Genomic DNA, 24,166 nt, shown 5'->3' on the forward strand with positions numbered 1-24,166 from the left:
AGGGAAAAGAGTTTGTTCCTTCAGTGAGTGTTTTGAATGTAGAAATTTGACCACTAATTGAACACCAGATGAAAAAAAATTTAATTTCAAACTATTATCACATGTACTGTTGGCTATATATTTTTTTATACATGTAGTGAATTGCATATAAGGCCCGGAGTATTTGACTCATACTTTCAATAAGCTTTTCAAAGGCCTTTTTGTGTGCACCTATGCAACAAGCTTTGGGTCAAAATGGTGAAAAACTACACTACAGTATCTAACCTATAGGGCAATTTTGAGTCTGTACAAACCACACTGGCCATTTGTTTTGTTTTGTTTTGAAATGGAAACATTTTTCAACAGTACACTATTTACATGACTACCGTGTGTGTTTATTTTAAGTTGTTTTTCATATTGTTAAGAACATGCAAACTGAATACACAATACTGTGCGTCTATATATGGTGTCCTGAAGGATGTGATGCCCTCCAACTCTTTGGATGGTAATATTGGTTTTTGAAATAAATTCAAAGGGTACAGATTTAAAAACTGGCAGACTACACCTGAAGTGAACTACAAGTAAAATGCACGGCTTGTATACAGTAATGATGATGTGTACAATTTATTAAATTTCATTGAATATAATAAGCTGTGTTGAGAAGAGAGGGAATATGTATATGGCACTGATACATGTAGCTGATCAGTTTAATTAGACAAACATTACTGACAATTATGACTGAGCTACACTTGATTGAAAATTTGAAAAAAGGACTCCAAAGTTTTGATCATTAGTCTGGTTCTACATACATGTACAGTACGGGTGAAGGGGCCAACACACACATAATAAGGTTAACTCAAGTCAGAAACGAGACTGAGACAGCTCAGTGTGGAATGGCACAGGTGATGTTCTAAGCACCAAGACAGATTCCGACATTTTCACTTCCATAACATGTGCATGTAACATGGTAGTTATAGTAACTTCAAGGACGAACTGACTCACAGGCAGACAGCCGTCAAGAAGGCAAAACACTGCATGATTCAATCCACTGGGCACATCTAATTCATTGATATATTGTGCGTACAAAGGGCAAGCACATCAGTCAGAATGCGATGAACCAATTAGACAGTTATTTTTTCCCCTGAAGAATTCACCCAACGGTAGCTATTGTCAGTTTATGCATGATGTTAATTAGACCAGAATCTGGCAGACCATGTAAATTTCAAAGTGGAGTAGCAGACTCTGAAATCAATTGTGTTAACGCACTATACTAAAATGTGATATACTGATAACTGTTAAAAACATGTGGTGAAAAAAATGTTGAGACAGTCACACATCACCAACGACGGAATGATTCAACACGCATTTGATTTTCAAGGGTAGCACAGGTGTCAAAGTTTATAATAATTCACACAGTTCATTGGCTGAACTGTGCTTGTAGATTAAGCCCAGTAGATTAGAATGGACACAAATCCAGACATCAATGGTACATAGGAGACACCTTATAATTCTCTGGCTTACTTGCTTTTATGATCAAAGTGCTTTGAAAACAATTTATGGGGAGAATTTCTTTTATATCAGACTAACGCTTGAACATGTGGTGTCACTGTTGTAGTGCTAAATGTTAAAAGTTAATCATCTACATGTACTATGATTACAATCTCCATTATGATTAAACTTTCACTGAATATCTATACATGTATGCAGTATCTCATTTTCCTGTGAAAAAGTTTTGGCCATACTATTGCAGTGTTGCTGCCAGGAATTTTAGATCAGAGGACGCTGTGTCCCACCATTTATTTTTGGGGACATTTTGTACATTTTTGGGACAACAAGCAGTTGTCAATCAAATTTTGCATTATTTCGTAACACATTAGTTTCACTGAACAAAATTCAAGCTACCAGGACCGCGTCGCTATGCTTGAATTTCAGGCAATTGAAGCAGTATACCATATCTGCCGCAAATCAGAGCTCAGACGGACTACAGTCAAGCAAATTATGATATCAAGTGCAGCGTTTTAATTACTTTTAATCATAGAGCTAGCTCTGAAAGTACGTTGTGTAAGCCTCACAATAATTATGCAAAACAAAGATCATCGTCAGTAACAGATATTACTTGTAGACTACATCCATCAACTCACGAGTGCGCCCGAGGTGACCGGCAGTGCACAAGAGTGAGGGACAACGAGTTCCGTTTTGGGGACATTGTCGCAAGGGCGCGTCCTGGCGGCAACACTGCTATTGGAGAAAAAAATGAACAATACTTTGTGGTGGGTGCAGGTTGGAAGGTGATTACTGAGAGTTGGGGGGGGGGGGGAGGCGGAGAAGTGAAAACCAGTAACGTGGTCTCACTCCATGGTGTACATCATACAGTTACATGTATAGTTTTCAAATTGGTGGCTGGTAACTCCTGGATATATAGTACATGTACATGTAGACTTGTGCGTGAATTTGTGCTTTTCACTTTTTTGAGACTCAGAATAATTTGGAGATACATGTATTGTATACTATTAGAACAATATTACTTGCAGCAAGTGCTGATATAACTGCTGGTATAAGCAGTGACAAATCTTGTATTACAGGTTATCAATTGTGAATATTACATTATTACTCAACATGCATTTATTGTACATGTGTACAATGAGATATGTTTAATGGCTACATGTTACCCCATGTATGTTTCCTTCTATAATTAGTGTGTTACTTACATGTACATACGTGTGTGTTGAATGACGTCACACCACATGTAGTATGTCAAATGTATCATGTTCAGTAATAGGAGATTGGGGTTTTACAAGAGTGACATGCAAATGTCGTAAACAGCGAACACATATGTACTGTGTAGATGTGACCCATTTTCTTAGAGTTTAATTCATGAAAGTTAACATTACACACTATTATGCTTGATTTTCCAAATAAATGTATTCGTTTATGCAAAGACTTTCAATGACCAGTGTTGGACTATTCTTTGGCCTAAACCATGCATTTACATGTATGTTGTCTTGCTTTATCCCGTACACCTTTTTATGATCTTGATACTTTACGAGGAAAGTGGGTTGACTACAGAACCAACATACAGATGAAACACTTCAGAGCTGATACTGAAGTCTGAAACTAGACACTTTGACTGCTGGTATTCAAAGATTAATGCACTTCTACTTTATTTGTCTGTGACTTCTACGAGACTTTCAAGTGAGAAGTACTGTAATTAAATGCAAGCTTTAACAATGAATGAAAGCTTTCAACTCAGCATTAGAATAATCAAATACTAGCCCATTGTGACTGATAAATTACACAAATAATAACAGGTTCAATCAGGTAGGGGGTGGGGGGTTGGTTTCTAATATATTCTTTCCAACAAGGCTACATACATGTATTTCAAGCCTTGCAGGTTGAAATTAGTTGAAAAGTGAGACAAACGTGAATTACTCAATGAAAATGAAGTTCAAATCCCTCCCTTGAGTTTTAGGTGGATCTGAAATTCATTTAAATGGGCAATCAATAGTGCAAATGTCAGATGTTTTTGCTGATTTCACTGACTGAGAAAAAAAATACCATGTAGCTCTTACAGATAAGTGAGATGGAATAAGCACATGGCAAAGACACACCATTTATCAAGATTCTTTCCAGTATATCATTTATTATTGCATGTACCTTTCCTGTCATGTAAACTGTTCTCATAATGTAACTTTTCAACTTTTAAAAGTATGGAACTGAATTTGTATGCTATGGATTCTAAAATATGGTAAAATCAAATGGGTGAATGAGTAAGCCTGTTCCTATTCATTTTTGAAATATCAAAATTACACAATACATAATTTAGTGATTTTTGAGTTTGTAATATTTTTACAGGTGCCTTGAATCTGGACTGCAATTCAACATGATTTAGATTAAGAACAAATTTACTATCTATTTATTAAGCAATCTTGCAGCATTTACATGTGTATGCATGCAAGTAAGCAGAGTGCAAAGTTCCATAACGTACAACAAATATAATCATCAAAATTCAAAATAATATTGTAAATTTTGATGGCTTAATACTGTGTACATTTATGATTGACACTGGAAAGAAAAATTCAACTTGACATGGTAAATGTCCTTAATACACTAATTATCACAAAAAATTGAAAAATAGAGAAGGTAAGAAGGTGCCAAGAACAAAATAAAAGCATAAATAATGATTAGAGATTGTCTATTGACAGAAATCAGACAGACATCTATACATACACTCAAGTCATGTGGCCTTGAAGTGTTCTTAAAAAAAATATTGACAAAAGATGATGACATGATCTCTGAAGAAGCCATAAAAAAACTATTACATCTGAGACTTTATACTCTCAAAGGTTATTACATTATAATCAATTACAGAGACAAGCCAAACATATTATGGACGTTTAGAATCATTTTATGAAAAGACTACAGGCTGTGAATTTTACATGTACATTTACTTTCTTTGTCCTTGTCATTTATCGTCTGTTATTTTTATATTTTTATAAAAATTGGCAGGCATTGAAAATATAATGTATGTGATACCTAAAATTTACCTATGGAATAATCATATATGTGCTAACATGGGTGTGCTTGTTACATTGATTATTAAATATTTATCACCAAATTGATGACATTAATTCCATACAACCCAGTTAAAATTTCAAGCTAAGGGTCTAACAAATACATGTACTTGATTTTACAACTTTAATGTATCACTGTAATACATGTACATTTACTCAACTGGTTGAGTTAACACTTTAATAGTTGGAATTCCACTAGTGACAGTATATACACTGCTACCACTTTGCACAGAAAACATTGATTGGTCATGTTTTAAAACATTTATTCATATAAAATCCATAATATTATTTACATAAAAATATGCAAATTGCAAATATCTAATTATCCTTCCACAGGCTAAGAGTCTACACGCTAACCAAACAAACCTCTACATGTATTTAACTTACTGTGCTCTAGTATTAACTCCACTTTTTACTGGTTGGAAATCAAAAACACCGTTACTGCTACATGTACCAAATGTGCACTGAAAGTGTTTTGGTCTTTTAAACATATCTTTTTTATATTCTTTTATATTCTTTGAACAAGCTTGATTGCTAGATGTTTTACTATTATCAGTCACATCTGCAGAAATGTTTCTTTGGCACAAACTGCAGAACTGGTAAGATCCATCAATTGTTTAACAAACCAACAACAAAAAATAATATGGTGCATGCATTTATCGTATAGACACTGGATTATTGTTGCATGTTTTTTTTATAACATACATATATGGCATTGGGAAATTTCAGCTTCAGTCACTTCAAAACGGTGTACAGCTTGTTTATCTACACCAGCTGCTTGTTGAAGTTAGCATTAAATTCAAAATCTTGTTAAGTGTGTACAAAATAATTCATTGTGTCGCATCACTTTAACTAAGTGATCTAACTGAGATGTACTTCTATACCCCTGCCAGAGATGTCAACTGATTTGTTACGTTTGGTGCATACTTGTGTATGGCGGCAGACAGCATTGTCTGTTTGCACACATTCTCTTCTGAACTTATTGCTGCCTGAAATTTTCAATGCTATAGTAGTTCCATTGATGGTTTTAAATGGGATTTAAAGGGTCACCTTTTCATTCACTGTTTGTAAGTGGCAGGCAAATCATGGTCTCTGTGTGCATTGAGTCTTGCTGCATGAAACTGATTGCATTCACACCTTACTGTGTAACATTTCACTATTTTTAACTATTTCAATTAAATCAGTTTATTTTTCATAATGTTGACAGTCTTAACATTATGTTTAGTTTTAGCTTTTTTCACTTTTGCTTGATTGATTTAAATTTCAATATGTAATTCACTGAGACATGTGTAGAGCATCATAAGAACAATTTGATAATGACAGTGATTATAAGATCAAATAGTAATCTGTGATTCAATTGTTTTGCCTGTTTGTGCTTTTCAGGCCAAAGACACCATATGTTATAAATCGATAAACTTTTATACAAATATAATCAAATTGATGCACATGATAAAGAAATATAGGGGCACTCATTCGCCATTGAGGGTACTTCATTATCATAATACGATATATGGTCATGAATGCGCAATAAACCCTACTTACAGTATTCTCTCAGAGTGTTTGTGACTCGTCTCTGGATCACACAAATAGCAAATACGCTATAAAACACTTAAAAGTAACTGCAACAGCCGATAATTTCTGACAGAAACCAGTTAATACTTATTGACACCAAATTTCCATCATGTGCGATGGTATTGTAATTGTGTATGGCATGCACAGTAGTGACTCATAAAAACAGAAATCACCCTCAACACCCCCCCCCCCCCCCACCCCCGGTTTTGAAGCATGTAAGACGGGGTAAAATTGCTACATTTTAACACAAGTACATGATATTTGAGCAAAACTGGCACATAAGATCCTCGGCGTTCTCACCAATACCTACCATATTGACACATAACCGATTTACACGCCAGCAGATACACCGTCATAACATGTGACCAAAGGTAAACATACCTACTGTGTACGTCGACAGCTAAGACATAGTACACGGTCGCGGATCCCGACACGAACTGACGACTTGGGCACAACTTACCTCGCGAACTTTGTCTCTCCTCTCTTTGACACTGGCGTCACTTGGTTCACCTCCATTGACACCGATTGCTCCAATATCGTGGATTTCGACATTTTCCACGGCCTGTTTCCGCTCCTCCTCCTGTCGTTTGAGCTCTTCTTCCTTCTGTTTCTGTACAAATTCTTCTTTCTCCCGTTGTATTTTATCGATGACCTCATCGGGGTCCCCTAAAAGAGCGTCCTGGGCGTTTTTTAAAGCTTTATCTTGCTCTATTCCGAGCTTAATTTTTTCTCTAAGAATCTGCTCATCTTGCAGTCTATGAATATCATTCCTTTCACCATCCTCATCATGATGCTGGGCTATAAAACCTACGCCTGGCTTCATAGTCCTCAGCGGTGGAGGAAACACCACCGCGTCAACATCGCCTCGCAAGTTGACGTTCACATTTTCGAGTCCAACTTTCTCGGGAATGAAAAGCACTGCACCGAAGCAAAAAGTTCCAAATGTGGCAAATATAAGAAGTATGACGTATTTCTCTCGAAGTCGTAAAGTCTGTCGTGACGGTAGGATAGGAACGCCATTCGCATTGTAGCGTTGATATGTAGGAAGTACCGGACTGCCCGCCATCTTGAATCACCGCCCGACGAGTACGTTTGTATGTTGTGTAGTTACTCAAACGAATGAACGCAACGTCACCCACGAATGTCCATGTACATTGCGCCACATAGTCAGCGCGCTGACCGAAAGGGGTGAGATCTGAACAATATGAAAGTTAAAAAAATACCTGACATGTGACGATATATAGATGGTAAATTTTCATAATGAGACTGGAAATGTTGACAGTGTAAAAATTTAATTTGCTGTTCTTGCATCAAATTAGCAAGTGGAGGGACAGAATTTCATTGTTCAAGTCGCTGAACAGGCGTAATGGACGTGAATAGTCTAAAAATATGACATATCTTCGTAACTATTAAAATGATAAATCATAGTTATGAAATATTGATATCACTAAAACCAAGTAAGTATTTCATCCTGGTTGAGCTTCCTTTCTGCGGAGCAGCACTCGATAAAATCGCTGTAGGCCTACTATAAAATTATATCTGCATCTGAGTAGGCGACCGGCTGGGGCGTCCAGTATATTGGATGCCCGCCCCGGCCGGCCGCCCATGTCACACACGACTCAAACACGTACAGCGATTTTATTGAGTGCTGCTCCGCAGGAAGGAAACTCAACCCGGATGAAATACTAACTTGGTTTTAGTGGTATCAATATTTCATATTTATGAAATATTATTTTCAATAGTTACGAAGATAATCTCATAAAATTATAAACAATTCACGTCCATTTTGCCTGTGGTTGCTGTAGGCCTATGTGTATCCTGGTATACCAATCACTGAAGTCATTAAATTCCCCACTTATCGTTCCCGTAGTATTTTTTAGGTTTTAATGAAGAAATTAAACGACAACAAAAATATCTGTATTTGAATAGGACTTTACCGCGCAGCAGTCCGCCTACAAATATTTAATTTTCTTTTAAATTTCTTCAAAGTTCGTAAAGATATTTTTTAAACGCCTGCATGCTTGCAGAATGTCACATTGTAGTGGCTAAATTATGATTGATAAAAGAAGTTCATGCTTTGATTATTGGATTGGTATGTACTACATGCGTGGGTACTCTTGGCAGAAAAGGCAGTTTGAAACTTGCAACTCGGAAAAAGTATGTCAAACGTTACCTGTCTTCTTTTTGGTCAAACCTCCTCAATCATGGTAAGTCGTGAGGTCCATGACAATATTGTTTAAAGACTATAGAGTAATTTTACAATAAATACTGAAAATTTTGAGTAAGCTGACGACCATATCTGCCAGGAGAGTATGATATGACTATGATCGCTGGTGAACATTCGAATGATTTGCAAATGTCGGTTGATATGTGAATACATAATTGATATACGCAAAGTGAAATGTGTGCTCAAGTGAACAACTGATAATTTGTTCACTATTAATGTACATTGAAATCGTTTGTGAACCATCACATAAGACGTATTGTTCCCACAAGACAACCTTTTGTTTTGGAAATATGTAAAATGGGTTCGCAAACATATAAGACAACCCTTTTGTTTTGGCTATGTAAAGTGGGTTCGCAAACATATAAATCCTACTACACTCAATATACTTGTATATTCATTAGGCTTGTATTATTTTTACAGTATAATTAATGATACTTGTAGTTGTTTTCGATCAAGATTTTCGAAATACTTTAGGTTTGCAAAAGGCGCCCATAATCAAGTCCGCGAATTTCTTGAGCATGTTCCGAAGTTTGATTTGTAGTCCCACTCAAACGGAGTGAAAACAGCAGTCTGTTTCGAGAGGGTCTCAGAAGCAAAGCAAGAAGAGGGCGCCGTAGGATTTCTGTGAAATACATTTAATTTTGTTCAACAAAAAAGTACAAACCGCAACGAAATTGAGGCCACGCTTAATCTTTTTAATGGAAGTGTGCATAAATCAAATCGAAATGCTGGCCAGACTACTTCTATAATGAACCCAATAAAGATTTTTCAATTCGCAAAGTGATAAAATGCGCCCTTCTATTGTTCTAATCGTACAGCCACTGGCGAGGTGACGAATATAGTGGCTGCCTGTAATATATATATATATATATATATATATATATATATATATATATATATAGGCGACGGGCTTTTCTATGTTGGATGGAGGGCCTATACACGAGAACTCATGGGGATGCTCTGTCGCTTCAAGTCTAAGCTTATCCATTTGAGGCATTTATCCCCAACGATCATTTTGATTATTCTGAACTTGCCCATGCTACTTTGCATAGGAAGCTTAAAACTATTTTATTTCGTCATCAAGAATAACAAATCAGCAGTGGCTGTGAAATATATCGGGACAGCGAACCATCGCATCACATTAAATTTATCAATACCTGAATAACTAAAAGATTTACTTAAAATGGACAATGAGGCAGACTCTGCATTAACTCCTACATTTTTTAATTTGTCGTCTATACTTTGCACATAGCGAAATTTCTTGTATGGAGTAGTTTCTGTTCTCTAATATCTATTCCCAAGCTCCGTTTTAACATATCAGTAAATAGATAACCGAATGACATGCGCATTTGGCGTTTATCAGCTCCTTGAAAGCAGACACCGGAGAATGGAACTGGTCCCTTTTAAGAGCGCCATCACGCACACTATCCACAGAAGACTTTGTTTATAGAAATTTCCTCGGATTCCTCAGTGCGGCGTGATGTCGATTCGTACATTCAATATATTTAATACATCCGACTGGTACGGGACGACGCTATGTACAATCAACCTAGCGAATTAATGATACACACGGCACATCTGTGAGCAAAGCCGAAGAGATTGGATAACTTGCTGAAGGTAGAACGCGCCTCGGAGACAAATATTCGGACTCCCAAATTTCTACAATTCTTTCTGACCTACATCTTATGGGGGCTCCTTTTAAAGCTCTTGGAGAAAGAAAAACTTCAACCGTCTTGTTTTTTCGAAAATCCAAAATCAAAAATTTAATAATCCCCCATAGAGTTAATACAGGGATGGCGGCCATAGTTTGAATTTCAAATATCGCAAAATATTTGTTTCGCTTGTACCAAACTTTGCGCGGTGACGCCCGAATTTTATTGTTGATTCGGTAAGAAAATGGTTGAAAGTTTTATTCAGGAAAGTTTGAGTAAAATTTTAAGTCTATCACTTTAGAGGAGCATACTACCTTAATTCGTTCGCTCATAGACCCTCGAGAAAAAACGTTTTTCTCGAGGGTCTATGGTTCGCTGAATGATCTCTTCACGTTAACATGCTACCAGGGGTGCACACAAACACACACGTAAAGAGAAGACAAATGGGAGAGTGCAATCATATTATTGAAGGAATAATAAGGTAAACCAGATATTTCGGCATAGAAATATACGTCAAGATATTCATAATATGATGCAACCTCTTTTTCTCTCCCTTATAGAACTATTTTCCTGTTGTCTTAAGTTTGCCACTATTTCTAAAGAAAACGTGTTTTGTTTTCTATAGATTTAATGTACCTTTATAAGTAAACAAAATGTATTTAGCAGTCTTTGTCAACCAATGATAGGGTCGGCAAACACCGTGCAGTTATATTGTCTGCATGTAGTAAGAAAAATGACTTTCATTCCCCGTGTTATCTGACTTCCCAGGCGATCTAGTACATTTTCAACAATACAGTACAATCATTTATAAATTTAGCAACCAGACACGGACTAAGGATAATACCTCATCTGACTCATATACGGCAGTCACACTTCTCAATAAGATAGCCTTCTCTAAGTGACCATTTGACATCTTCACATCATAAGAAGTACAGTCACCTGTAATCTAAATGTGCCCATATATGGTCAAAGGAGCGTTCCTTGGTATTCAAAATGCCCATATGAGGGCGCTATTTTTAAAACGCGGCCACCCGCTTCAAATCTGTGATTAGTTCGATTGGTAACTGTGGCAAAATTGGAACAGATGACAGTATACCTTTAATGCCATAAATGAAGGAGTGCAATTAACAGTGTCGCAAAGCACAATAAAATCTTCCCTCTCGTCTTCCTCAATTATTCTGCCCAATGGATTTTCGAAGTGGAAAACCACAGGAAAACTACTCTTTTATCCAGCTTTGCACCCTTAAAGTTTTCCTTCCATTGCGGCCCAATTGGTCATTCTTTTATCCATTAATGGTAAATATTTCACTTATCATGACAGTTACTCAGAAATGTCACAGATTTGTAAAATAATTCCTTTGTCTAAACATCACGGAAATTTCCATCGTCAAAACTTAAATTAAAAAGTCGCACGATGTGGGCGGAGAAGTGTCACATATTTTAAAGAACTCATCTGGTAAACCATTAGATCCCGGAATTTTACTCATTTTAAGTTTCTGAATGGCTTTCGGTTATTCTCCTTAACGAAACTATTCAAATCATTTTCACAATCGTCATTGCCCATACTGGTGTACTGGGTCTCAATATCATCAGAGATGGACCATGAAACTAGTTTTTATAGAAATATGCAAATCACCGACCAGCTAGGATTTCTAAAAGCAATAATCTTCAGTTCAATAACTGAAACTGCTCACAAGTCGACCTGGCTTTTCTGGCAAACCTTAGGTATTTGACGTTGGGTAAACAAGCAGAAGAAAGAAAGAAAGAAAGAAAGAAAGAAAGAAAGAAAGAAAGAAAGAAAGAAAGAAAGAAAGAAAAAAAGAAAACCAACAACGCAATGGATAAACCGAATACACGTTCAGAGCTAGCCCTATAGGTTCCATTCCCGCGAAGTTCAAGGCCGCCCTTTTGTACTCTGAGGCTTCTATGACCTCTCACACCGCCGCCATGGTGCCACCCACCCTCGGAACCAGAGTTGGCACAAGACCACTCAAAAAGATAGTTCGGAAGAATTAAAGTGCAGACCTTGAATCGAAGTTTTGATATCTGCATGGATGTTTGTTTAGTTTGAACTTTAACGTCAAGAATTTTTGTAAAGATATTTTTCTGCCTGAATCAAGAAGCAGACTGTTGTGAATAATGGCTGAAGCATTTGGTGGTAATATGAGGAGTTCTAGGGCTAATAGAAATCATAACAATAAGCCTGAATTTTGTCAAAAACACCACTGAGGGCGCTATTTTCATCGCTATCTCAAAATTTCCGTGGACTTGCCCACATGAAAAATTCATTAGTAGTCAAGCTGACATTGACCTAACACCTGTTAAGAGGATTCGTGCCGCTGAATGTTTTAAAATAGGAAAATCGAGCTCAACGCTACTGTGGTGGCCTATGGGAAATTAATTAGTGGTCTTGTGCCAGTTCTTATCGTCGAATCGAACACAAAAGGAATTATGGGTAATGAGCAATAAGAACTCTGCCATGGAGATTGGGTGCCACCCTTAGAAAACCAGATATGAACTGTAAATGCTCACGTGTTTCATTATATATTGCAGTTATGTGTAAATTTGAACCTTTGCCACATGTTTGCACCTTCATTGAAAGTATTATGTTAACATAATAAACAATATTCACCACAGATTAACTCTATAGGTCATTAAGTATTCAAATATGTAATTAGCTGAAATAAAAATAATTAATTTCTTTGACTGCTATCATTGTATCACCACTTTATATAGCAAGTGTAATTGCCTTTGTTCAAGTCCTTCAAACTATATATTCCAAACTTTGAAAGCTCATTAGATATGCAAACTATAAATTAGCTGACATGAAAACTTACGTGCGAAATGACTTCCAATATTGGTATAACCTGGTATAATCATCAATGTACATAGCATGTTATGCCAACTTTGATCAAATAAATCCAAGTATATATCCCTAATTAGGAAAGTTAATTAAATACACATATTAGGAATTGGCTGAAGCAAAAATGCTTAATGCCTTTCAATATGTTAGCCTACATAATAGTATCTTTAATGTACATAGCAAGTTTCATCAATTTTGGTCATGTAAATTCAAATATATATCCCTAATTTCAAAAATTCATTAAATATCCAATTAGGAGCTGGATGAAGTACAAAATGTTTACTGACTTTCAATAATGTCGTATCGTAACATCTTTAATGTACATAGCAAGTTTTGTCAACTTTGGTCTAGTCAATACAGATAAATATCCCTGATTATGAAAGTTCATTAAATATGCAAATAAGGAATTGGCTAAAGTTCAAATGCTTAGTGACTTTCAATAATGTTCTATCATAGTATCTTTAATGTACATAGCCAGTTTCATCAACTTTGGTCTCGTCAATTCAGATAAATACCCCTAATTAGGAAAGTTCATAAAATATGCAAATTAGGAATTGGCTGATGTAAAAATGCTGAATGACATTTAATAGTGTTGTATCATAGTATCTTTAATGTACATAGCAATTTTCATCAATTTTGGTCATGTAACTTCAAGTATATATCCTTAATTTCAAAAATTCATTAAATATGCAAATTAGGATTTGGATGAAGTAAAAATGTTTAATGACTTTCAATAAGGTTAAATCATAGTATCTTCAATATGTATATCAAGTTTCGTCAATTTTAATTGAGTAAATTCAGATATATACTCCTAATTAGGAAATTTCATTAAACATGCAAATTAGTAATTATCTTTTCACGTCACCCCTTAATATCTTTCAAAGCTGATATATCTTGGTGTGATCAACATTTGTAGCGAATCTCATCAAATTGTGTGCAGTCGTTGTCAATATATATCAGTTTTTTCTGAAATCATTAATTATGCAAATGAGCAAAGAGTAAGCAAGCCACACCCACCAAAAACTAATCAGTTCTTGCCATTTGCAAACTAAATGTATGTACCAGATTTGATTCTGATCTGATGAGCCGTTTTTGAGATATTGAGTACACAGATAGACAGACAGACAGACAGACAGACAGACAGACAGACAGACACACAGACAGACAGACATCGCTGCGACATATGCTCACTATTGTGAGCAAAAATGGCGAGCGCGCTGCAATATGCTGCGCTCACTTTCCGAGTGCAGAATTGACTGCCAGAAATGACGTCGCAAGAGAGATGATACATGTTAGAGTAAAAGTAGGTATTTATTGAGGAAATAGCAACAGTATTTTTAATTTTCAAGCACTAGAACATCATTTCAGGTGCTCTTCTGCATTCGGAAAGTGAGCGCAGCATATTGCAGCGCGCTCGCCGTTTTTTCTACAGGTGGCACCATGGCGGCGGTGTGAGAGGCCATAGAAGCGTCACAGTACACAAACGTAGCCTCGAACCGCGCCTATGGAACCCTGGGCTAGTGCAGAGCCAGCTCCTCCCAGACTCATAAATTGACGCGTGCCGTTTTGCGGAAATGATCAACATGTCGTCAGCTTGTACCGTTATCAAAAAAAGGAAGTTGCCACGCCTAACCCAATCAGACCAATTTCTAAATTTACATATATATTTGATAGAGTCTGCTGCATCACCTGTTTACAGAATAAGAGCATTTGTGACATTAGAGGTAAATTTATTAAATTTGCCTTTTTATGCGTGACATTAATCGGCAAACTATTTTTTTACCCTGCAATCGATTTTCATATGTTGGCAATTTTCATTATTCCATCGGTTCACATGACCATTGATATTAAAATTTGACCAAATTTCAATCTTCAATGTAATTTCCTAGCGCTGTTTTTCTGAATTGAGAAAATACGTTCAGCGCCGTATCCTTATCGGCCATATATGTAGAAATTGCGAATTCGGTAAAATGCCTCATACAAGTGTTTGTTTCTTTGTACGAAAAACGATCAATGACATGCCAACTCTAGTCGCGTTAAGATACCAGCAAACTGAAATTAGAAATGAGATATTGGCATCACGTGATTCCAACTCAGAGAGGCTTTATTTAATACGGGCGTGGGATGGGGGCTGGGGGTTGATATCAGAGGTTTTGTTTTTCAACAAGGCTGGGGTCAGACGTTTAAAAATACGTATTGTACTTAAGTTTTTTGTGGAAGTATGAAATAACGATAGCATTTAACGAAACATTTACAAAACCATGACTCGATGTAGTTTGAAAAGATACGGACACTAGCACAACTTTACCAGTTTACAACTCTGTATCGATACAACTGTCATGAATTTCCGTACGAACACTACTGCAGCGGTTGTCTATACAACTGCGGTAGTTTATGAACTTTCTACGATTAGAACTACAGTTTTTGAAACAAACAAGAACAGTAAAATGGTATGTACACATCTGGCTATGACACTTTGGCTACGATTAATAAGGACCCAAGGGTTAAGATAGAAATAGGGGTTGGAAATGGAAACCACTCCGTGGACCACTAAAAACCTCAACTATATGCCGCATCCAAAGAGAAATGTTTCAAGAATACCTATGTCAAGCTTCTTTTAAAAATTCTGTTTTGCTGTGAAGAAAAACGAATTCTTTTGTAAAATTTCGACTTTCGTCATAGCAAAAAGAACCGTGAAGGAATTGTTTAGTGTTTTTTTCTTTTTAAATATGTTGATGATAGCGGTCAACAGTTCACAACCTCAACTCCGTTTGCAGTCAGGCAATATTAACTATTCGATGAAACATTTTTACGGTCTGTACCGAAATATTCAGTTCTGTGCACAACTCTCACCATGTATGGCTGAACAACATAACTTTTACATAAAGTTTGGACCTCACGCAAGCTTCTGTAGTGAAATATTAATTGGCGATGCCGTTTATACAGATAGGATGACACCTTTCCCTTAAATTGTGACAGCGTTGATTTGTTATGGGAAATCAAGTTGGAATAAGAAAATCCATTTTGTCTACAGGTCACAAATGAACTCGTCTGTTTGCATTCAGCAAAGGGGGTAGCTAATTTGAAACATTTTCAAGTTATAATACTGTCATCATTTTGTACACTGAGTGACTTTATGTGAGTGCTCCATGTTTTCTTGATATTACAAGTACAAAGGGTCAGAAAAGAGCGACTTTTTCCATTTTACTGTAACAGCATTACGGTTACGAATCCATGGTGCATTGCAGCCAGTCAATATTCCAATTTATTCATTGAAACAGAAAATAGAAATGAGGCTGATGATAAATTTTGATGTGTTTTGAAAGGGTTTCAACACCAGCGAAATGATAGGGAATTGATGGTAACCTTGTGAGGATGACAATCCGTGATATTATTCTGCTAACCATTTTCACCCTGAAATCAAACGTGAATTTGACACAAAAAGTAACTCGTAGGAATCAAACGATCAGTTGTAGGCAAACCAGAAATGTGGATACCATTTTACTCTTTGAATAAGGCCTAGCCATGCTTAACTTCCTTATTCAAGAAACAAGTTCAAGGTCTGCATTATCATTCGTCAGTGTCAGCGTCTTCCTTACAACATGGTGGAGAATCCGACACTTGTGAATACGTTACGTTCAATTTTGATATAATTACCATAGTTCCACGAACAGTTTATTTAAATTACAACTCCCTCAACTGCCTCATGTAATATCTAATTACCGAAACCATGTTTTAAAACTGAATTCTCTGATTTCTACACTTTACTAGAATGCAGCATTTTATCAAATTCGGATTTCCTGTTTCATATCATCATTACCAGCTAAAACTAAGATTGGCCGATATAGATACCGTGCAGAGAGTGTAATTCCAAATTCAGAAATACATTGCAAAGAGAGCACATTGAACATTGAAATTACCATGCGCTGCCTGTCGCATTTTGATAGGTCGAGCTGAACCACGTGACTGACCACAAATACACAATAATGGTTTGTTTACATGCCATGAATATGAATAATAACATTAACAACTCAAAGTATCGTAACTTTACAGCTCAAACGTAAATCATAATCAATCACAAAATAAAATGGAGCACTTGTGGGCCAAGTTGAGATAATTTTTTCTGAAAATATCTCCGGATTTGCCAATATTTTACAGCGCGCGTGACAGTTCGTCGCGTATTGCTCAGATCTGGGGCCCAGTTGTCGTTCGCTCCGAAAATTTTCGCAAATTTTGACGGGTTTCTCCGGTTCGTTGATAATATAATGGAAATAACAGACTCCGCGCTGACCATAACGTTTATTTATGGGCGCGGGCTCGAGGAAAGCCAAATTAACGGGCTCGGCAAGCCTCGCCCGTTAATGTTTGGCTTTCTCTCGCCCTTGCCCATAAATAAACGTTAATGGTCAGCGCGTCGCCCGTTATTTCTATATTGGAATTCGGTCCAATTTTAATGTAAGTGATCATTTAAACTGTCGCAGTACTGAAACTTGCCCACATTTTAACGGCCAGTATTTGATTTTCAGGTGAAAACATAATCGGCCGAATGTCAGGGATTCACTAGCCTTACAAGGGTTTTTAACAATTTCTAAATTTTCGGAAGTGGTGAAAACTAGTTCATTAAAAAGGGACCGAAAGGCGCTTCATGAAATTAGCGACGTTTCTAACTGACTGATAACATAATTTCTATATTGTACTTGAACTTGGACGAATAAATTGGAACGTAGGTCGACGTAGGTCGCCCAACGTCACTCTCGTCCTATTATACGACGGGAGTGACGTTGGGCGACCTACGTCGTTTTTTGGTCACGATTACAGTTTTCTTTTACAATTATCTACAACATCGACAAACAACAGCAAGGAATGAGACATCGTTCTTTAATATTTTTATTATCGTCATCATCATCATCATCACCATCAACAACACAACAACAACAACACAACAACAACAACAACAACAACACAACAACAACAACAACAACAACAACAACAACAACAAGAAGAAGATTACTAAGTTCCCTGTGCTCGCACGAGTCTAAATAAGATCCCAGAGTGCTTTTCCGAAATGTTCCAATTTAGCGGGAAGCGAATGACATGACGTAAGTTTTAACACAGTCCTCAAAACGCTTACTTGACAAATGAGGCTTTACTTGTATAAATGGCTATTGTCGGCAATAGTTTGTAAGTTTGATAAAAAACGTACTCAGGCTGTTCTTCGTCTAGTTTATGAAGTTCGCCATTACTATAAAATGTCTCGGTCATTGAGTATTGGCAGTTAATGGTACGTCTGAACTTCAGATTCAACAAGATGCCCATATTCGTTGTTTATCCTTTGCATCAGTAGGCTGACCTGGTAAAATCTCGTGAATGATGCGTTCAGGCTAAGGTGTGTATATGAGTGCCCTTTTAATGAATTTTGCTTTGAAATTTAATTTAAATCCGCTCTGATGGTGTAATCATCCGCTCCACTTAATTCTACTATACATTAATATTTTTGTAGTATGCGTTGTCATTGGCAACTCGCAAACATAGCACTCTGTCTCGTCATAGAAATTGCTTGCAACATATGCTCTGCTTGAAATAACTGATGGCCTTTGAGCTGCATTAATGCCAGCTCGCTCACGCAGGAGTTTCACAAGTTCTGCTAGTAGCTCTATTGGGAACATTAGGACTTTAGAGAAAAGTTTAACTACTCTAAGACGAGAGCACTGTTTCACTGTCACCGTCACGATTTAGGAGACACAAAGTCGGTGAGTTACTTTCAGAAATCCGCAAACGGCATTGCTTTCGTGCATAATTTTTATATCGAATTTTCAAAGGTCTAACAACTGTAACTTTCAATACGTTTTACATCATGAATCTAACTGTATCGTTTGTTAAATACAGTTTCTCGTTATTCTTTCAAAAGCAAAAGCATGTAGAAACAGCCTGTATTTGTGTAGCCTTATGTCCGATGTTATTGTTGATATCCAAATTCTTCTCTTGGCGAGAATTTGTTAAATATAACATTGTACATTATACAAGCGTTGTATGGCAGATTGAACACTTTTCGACGAACTTCTAGCACAATAATTAAAAATTATTCCCCAATGATTTTCTTCGTTCAGAGAAGGAGAAAGATATATATGACTTTGTACGGTCCTTAACTCTGTCCCATTTCTTGAGAAAATGTCATAAAAACAACAGCTACGCCAGATCTCAATGAGTCTCGTATAACATAAAAATAGACGCGCACAACGCTACAAGTATTTCAGTCATCATTATACAAAATAATTTCACAGATAAATCGACAATATAAGAACAGAAAGACATAACTTATGCTAATTACAGGGAAGAAGTTGAGAAATATATACTATAATTACAATTTATAATAAGCGTTGTTTCGACGATTTCTTTCAGTTGAGCTTCACAGAACAGAAAGTATGTCAACCTTTGTGAAAATATTTCGAGTCGTGAAAAGGAACAGGATCTGGCCCCTGTGTCTCTTGTTTGTCCTGTTGATAGCACTTTCGGCGTGGAAGGGACTTTATTCTGACGTCCGTCAAATCAAAAATTACCATGGCGACGACTTCTTTACTTCACCGAATGCCCGTATTGACAGTAACAGGAATATTTTTAACGCTGACAAATCCAGGGGCACAAGGATAATGGTTTTTGCACGCAAGCGTTCCGGTTCGAGTGTCACCGGTTCGTACATTGGGAAAAATCCTGACTTCTTTTATTTCTACGAGCCGGGCCGAATCGTAAGCAAACATATTGCCGGAATCGGCGGCGAAAATTTCGAGTTTCTTGAAAAGATTCGACCGCAGCTTTTGAGCTTCTTGGATGGTATCTACTCATGCAATTTCACCGGGCACGAATATTTCATCTCCGACATGAATGAGACACCTCTTTATAGAAACAAAGGAGCATATCCCTTGAAGGCTCCCTTGTCCATTAATGACGTAACTCAATATTGCCTGTCAAAGAAGCATATTGTCACAAAAGTACTGCGTCTGTATAATCTGCTACTTGCCACACCATTGCTGCAAAAGCATGATGTCAAAGTGATCCACCTGGTTCGAGATCCACGCGGATTGGTCAAATCTCGTGAGATGTTCGAGGCTACCTCCAAATCCACAGCGACGGAAGGGGAACTCCACCTGAACGACCGCCTTGAAGGAGAACTTGTCGACTATTGTCGGTGGATGGAGACAAATTATCTTCAAGCACTGAACGCGCCATCGTGGTTGAGGACTAACTATATGCTTGTTCGGTATGAAGACATCGCAGCCCGCCCGGAGGAAGTTGTGCCCGAATTGTACGAATTTATAGGAGTATCAGCCAAACTATTCATAAAAAACGCCATCCAAACTACATCAAATTTGAAACCAGGTAACGGGGAAGCTTGGAGGAATGGAGTTACGTTCGAAAACGTACAAAAGATGCAAGCACTGTGTCCCGAGAGGATCTGGAAAATGTTCGGTTATCGGCTCGTGAACAGCATTGAATTGTTACGGGACAGTAATACTAGCTTGGTTGAAGACATGCCAGCTAGAGACAAGAGCTATTTCGAAGAAATCTACTTCAATAAAGTGTATGGGAAATAATTACATCCACAGTGTGTTGCTATCTGATCACATGAACAGGAAAATTGTCTCCTAGTCATTAGTTGAAAGCTCAGTAATATTGACCAATTTGTTCACAGTTTATCAATCAATTGTACGCTCTTTGAATGATCGTTATCTCTTCCCCTGGTCGAAGTCGGGATGTGGTCTTGCTGTTATTATACTATTTCAAGTATGGTGGACACTTATGACAACATTGTTGGCAGGGTGATAATTGTTGGCCATAGGCAGACGCTGAAGTCAAATAATCAAATGTGGACACAAACTCATTTATAAGATTACTTTAGAACTGACAAGGTCCCAGTAGAATTGTGTTGAGACAAGACTAATGCCTCGAAAAGTAGATTCAAGGTCAACTGGAGGATAATAGTGACCTAGCGATTTGTGTGTGTAACTATATATTTTCACAATATGGTATTTTATTGTTCTATGCCAGAAAAAGTTTTCGCTTGCACCATCTTTCTCGATAAAACTTCGGGTGTGAACATTCCCAATTAAGTATGGTCGATGAAATATTTGTGTACACCGGTAGACGCCCAATTCAATCATGCGAGGTTCTCTCACTCCTGTGTCGTCAAAATAAAGCTCATGCCAATATATTGCATTCACATCCATAAGGAATGCCCATTCTTGGTGTACATTAAAGCAATGTTGAAAGCTTACTGTCAAAATTTCTAGAATTAATATGGCAGACTTTAGTCATAGGAGTCAAATTAATAAAGGTACTGCTCCTCATACATTTTTGTGGACACATATATTTACAATACAATTTGATCTAATGCTTATTTGGACTTATTTGGAAGCCTACGGAGTAAAGGAAGTTTTCACTGTCTTGTTAAATAAGCCCCTTTACAGTTCCGCGGACTAGCGTTCTATACCCATGATGCTTTGCGAAATTAGCGGCTCCTAAGGGTACCACTTTGAGCGTATTTCATATTCTTTAACACAGGCCTACTATATTCATTTTTCGCGAGTTTTTAGGCTCATTCTGCGAGAAAATGTGAGGTACGCAGTAATATTTGGCGAAATTAGATTTGTTAGATTGCAATGAAAACCTTACACGAGACACCTTCAGGACATGTCTCCTTCAACTAACGTCGGACTGGTGGTGTTCTCTTCTCCGGCCCAATGATTGCCGCAGTGTCGTATCAAGTTTTACGTGTTTGTTTACATGAGCGGGGGTTCCCATTTCTCTCCCAGCTAAAATTTTCATTCCAAAGATTTCGTCTGTAGATATTAAAATCACCAGTACTTTTTGTGTGTAATATTTACATGTTCAGTGCAATCTCTACGTTAAATCTGATGGCAGTAATATTATTGTATACTTTTGCGTGAAATCCCTTGTCAAAAGCAATGGCGGATTATTGTGATCAACATCCGCAGGTGTAAACAACACAAATCTGCTCCAGATTTCCATAAAACAGTAATAATTGGCGAATTGTTATATTCAACAGCTTTCAATAGATTGAAATATATAAAATTACTAATTTGCTTACTTTTTTCGACAGAATAAGTCGGATGACAAGCAAAATATGATTATTGCTATAGCAGACCTGTGTTAAAGAATAGGCGATACGCGCAAAGTGGTACCCTCCAAGCCGCTAGTTTCGCAAAGCATCATGGCTATAGAACGCTGGTCCGCGGAACTGTAAAGGGGCTTATTGAAAACCAGTTCGTTTTCCATGCTACTTCACATAATAAATATCATTCAAATGAATGCGATTCGTGTGATACCAGAATCTCTTTCTTGTTTTCATATCTAGTTCAGTACAATATCACTCCTTAATTAGTCACTTTGCTGTCTGATATAGGAAAAGAATCCTCATGATGCAAATTGATTTAAGATTGATGACGGCATTTCCTCTCCCGTTGTTCTGAACACGTACGCTTGTCAGGGTTGTGTTTTAAGTCCGTTATCGTATTCACTTTACACTTACGATTGCACAAATATGTACGAAAACGATATTATCGTACAATTTGCAGATAGTTAATACTTCGGCAATGGGATTTATTAGTGATAATGATAAATCAAACTATATACAGAAAAGAAATTGATAACTTGGTGGAATGGTGTGAACTAAATAATCTTGCACTCAATGCAAGTAAAACAAAGGAAGTTACTAACAATTTTAAAAAAGACAGTCAGCCAATTATTCATATTGTTATTCAATGCAGTGAAGTTGCAGTTGTGTCTGCTTTTAAAGTCCTGGGAATTCAACCATGTAATATCTCGTTTTTGCAGACCAATACAGAGTCCTTCAAGATAAAGGAAGCTCAACAACGTTTGTATTTTAAGAGAAAATTGGTACAAGTTGTGTAATTTTGATGAATTTTACCGTACATCTATTGAGTATATTTATCATTTGTATCATGAAGACCATTTATGATGTTTCTCTAGTCCAAATCCCCATCCTAATCTTTGCTCCTAAGTAAGTGAATTACTTAAAATTTCACTTTGGAAAACTGTGGCAAAAGTTAAAAAGCAGTCTGATTCGAGGCGAGATTGGCCTCAAATGATAAATCTCAGGTCAAACTATCTAATTTAAACTCACTGCAGTTCAGTTAGTGGCACTCACGCGTACACAAGTTCCTCGAATTCGATCGACATCTGGTGCTTGACGATTCACTGGATACATAAGTCGTCAGCTTGCAACTGTTTTCCGATAAAATAGAATTACACATACTTCTACATTTTACATATATATTAGATAGAATCTACAATAATAAGTGCGAACACAATAAGAGCATTGGTGATATTTACCATCTTAATGAAACAATATTTTTACCATTTTTGCTCCAAAGCTATTTCATTTCTTGTAAATATAGCGGAAACAACTTTCAGTACTGCTCTTTTAATAGTGAGTAGAGTTCCAATTATAATAATTTTTGTCAACACATAATGATTGTATCTGAAGTGTAGAACGGTATCTTTACACTTACGCGATGGTGGGTATGCCAAAATATTATAAAAGTTTCAAAAGTCCCGGACCGATATTCAGCCATATTGTTAACTATGACAACATCACAAGAACGGTCATTGCATGACGGGCATTACGGTTTCACAGGTGGAAGTTTGTATTTGTAGGGCGTATTGTTGGTGTATGGAGATATTTTGTAGTCGTTCAAAAGCATTATGATGAATTAATCAACTGAACAACACTCGGACCAATGAAAACTTGTTATTGCAAACAGAAGCCTCTGATCTGTTGTCGAAATAATAATGTGGCTACTACTGCCAACGGTCTGCATTAAAAATTGCAAAATGGGGAGAGCCCTTAAAGATCCATTAGCTGTAATTTTGGTCATTTTTAAAATTTTGTTTGTTCTGTGTATCATCTGCCATTTCTGGTTTGAATCCCTGAACCATGGAGAAATTCCTAATATTAGCTCATAAATATACCCTAAATGAGTGTAATCTGCATTGTTATTGTTCAAATTTTGTATTTAGCTCCGGACTAGAATACATTTATCAACAATAACAATGGTCATTTTATGTATACAGGCTGCGTTGGCAAGCAAGACACCGGGCATCGGTCATGTGTATCGGATTATAATAAATTCTGTAGTTGATACATTGAAACAGAGTAGTGAAAATTAGTCAAAAGTTACAGCTAATGTCCCTCTAAGAAGTTAAAATTAATTTGCAAAAAATGAAACAGCATACCTCTTTTTTTTCCAAGTGCCGTTATATGAGA

At 36.9% G+C, this 24,166-nt stretch overlaps 2 protein-coding genes across 2 annotated transcripts in view; one reads left to right on the top strand and one right to left on the bottom strand.

Annotated features, from left to right (window-relative positions):
* Positions 1–7,217, bottom strand: part of LOC139142583 (mannosyl-oligosaccharide 1,2-alpha-mannosidase IA-like) — a 36,104-nt gene extending 28,887 nt beyond the window's left edge. Inside the window, exon 1 of the mRNA XM_070712563.1 lies at positions 6,583–7,217. Coding sequence (XP_070568664.1) covers positions 6,583–7,188 — 606 coding nt within the window. The 5' untranslated portion in view covers positions 7,189–7,217. The remainder of the gene's footprint in view (positions 1–6,582) is intronic.
* An 11,251-nt stretch (positions 7,218–18,468) lies between these two features.
* On the top strand, positions 18,469–22,186 carry LOC139141481 (carbohydrate sulfotransferase 1-like). The gene is made up of 2 exons (XM_070711082.1): positions 18,469–18,614; positions 19,264–22,186. The coding sequence occupies exon 2, from the start codon at positions 19,287–19,289 to the stop codon at positions 20,451–20,453; it is 1,167 nt and encodes a 388-aa protein (XP_070567183.1). The 5' UTR covers positions 18,469–18,614; positions 19,264–19,286; the 3' UTR covers positions 20,454–22,186.
* The last annotated feature ends 1,980 nt before the right edge of the window (positions 22,187–24,166 follow it).

The sequence above is a fragment of the Ptychodera flava genome, chromosome 10 (genome assembly GCF_041260155.1).
Source record: "Ptychodera flava strain L36383 chromosome 10, AS_Pfla_20210202, whole genome shotgun sequence".
Classification (NCBI taxonomy): domain Eukaryota; kingdom Metazoa; phylum Hemichordata; class Enteropneusta; family Ptychoderidae; genus Ptychodera; species Ptychodera flava.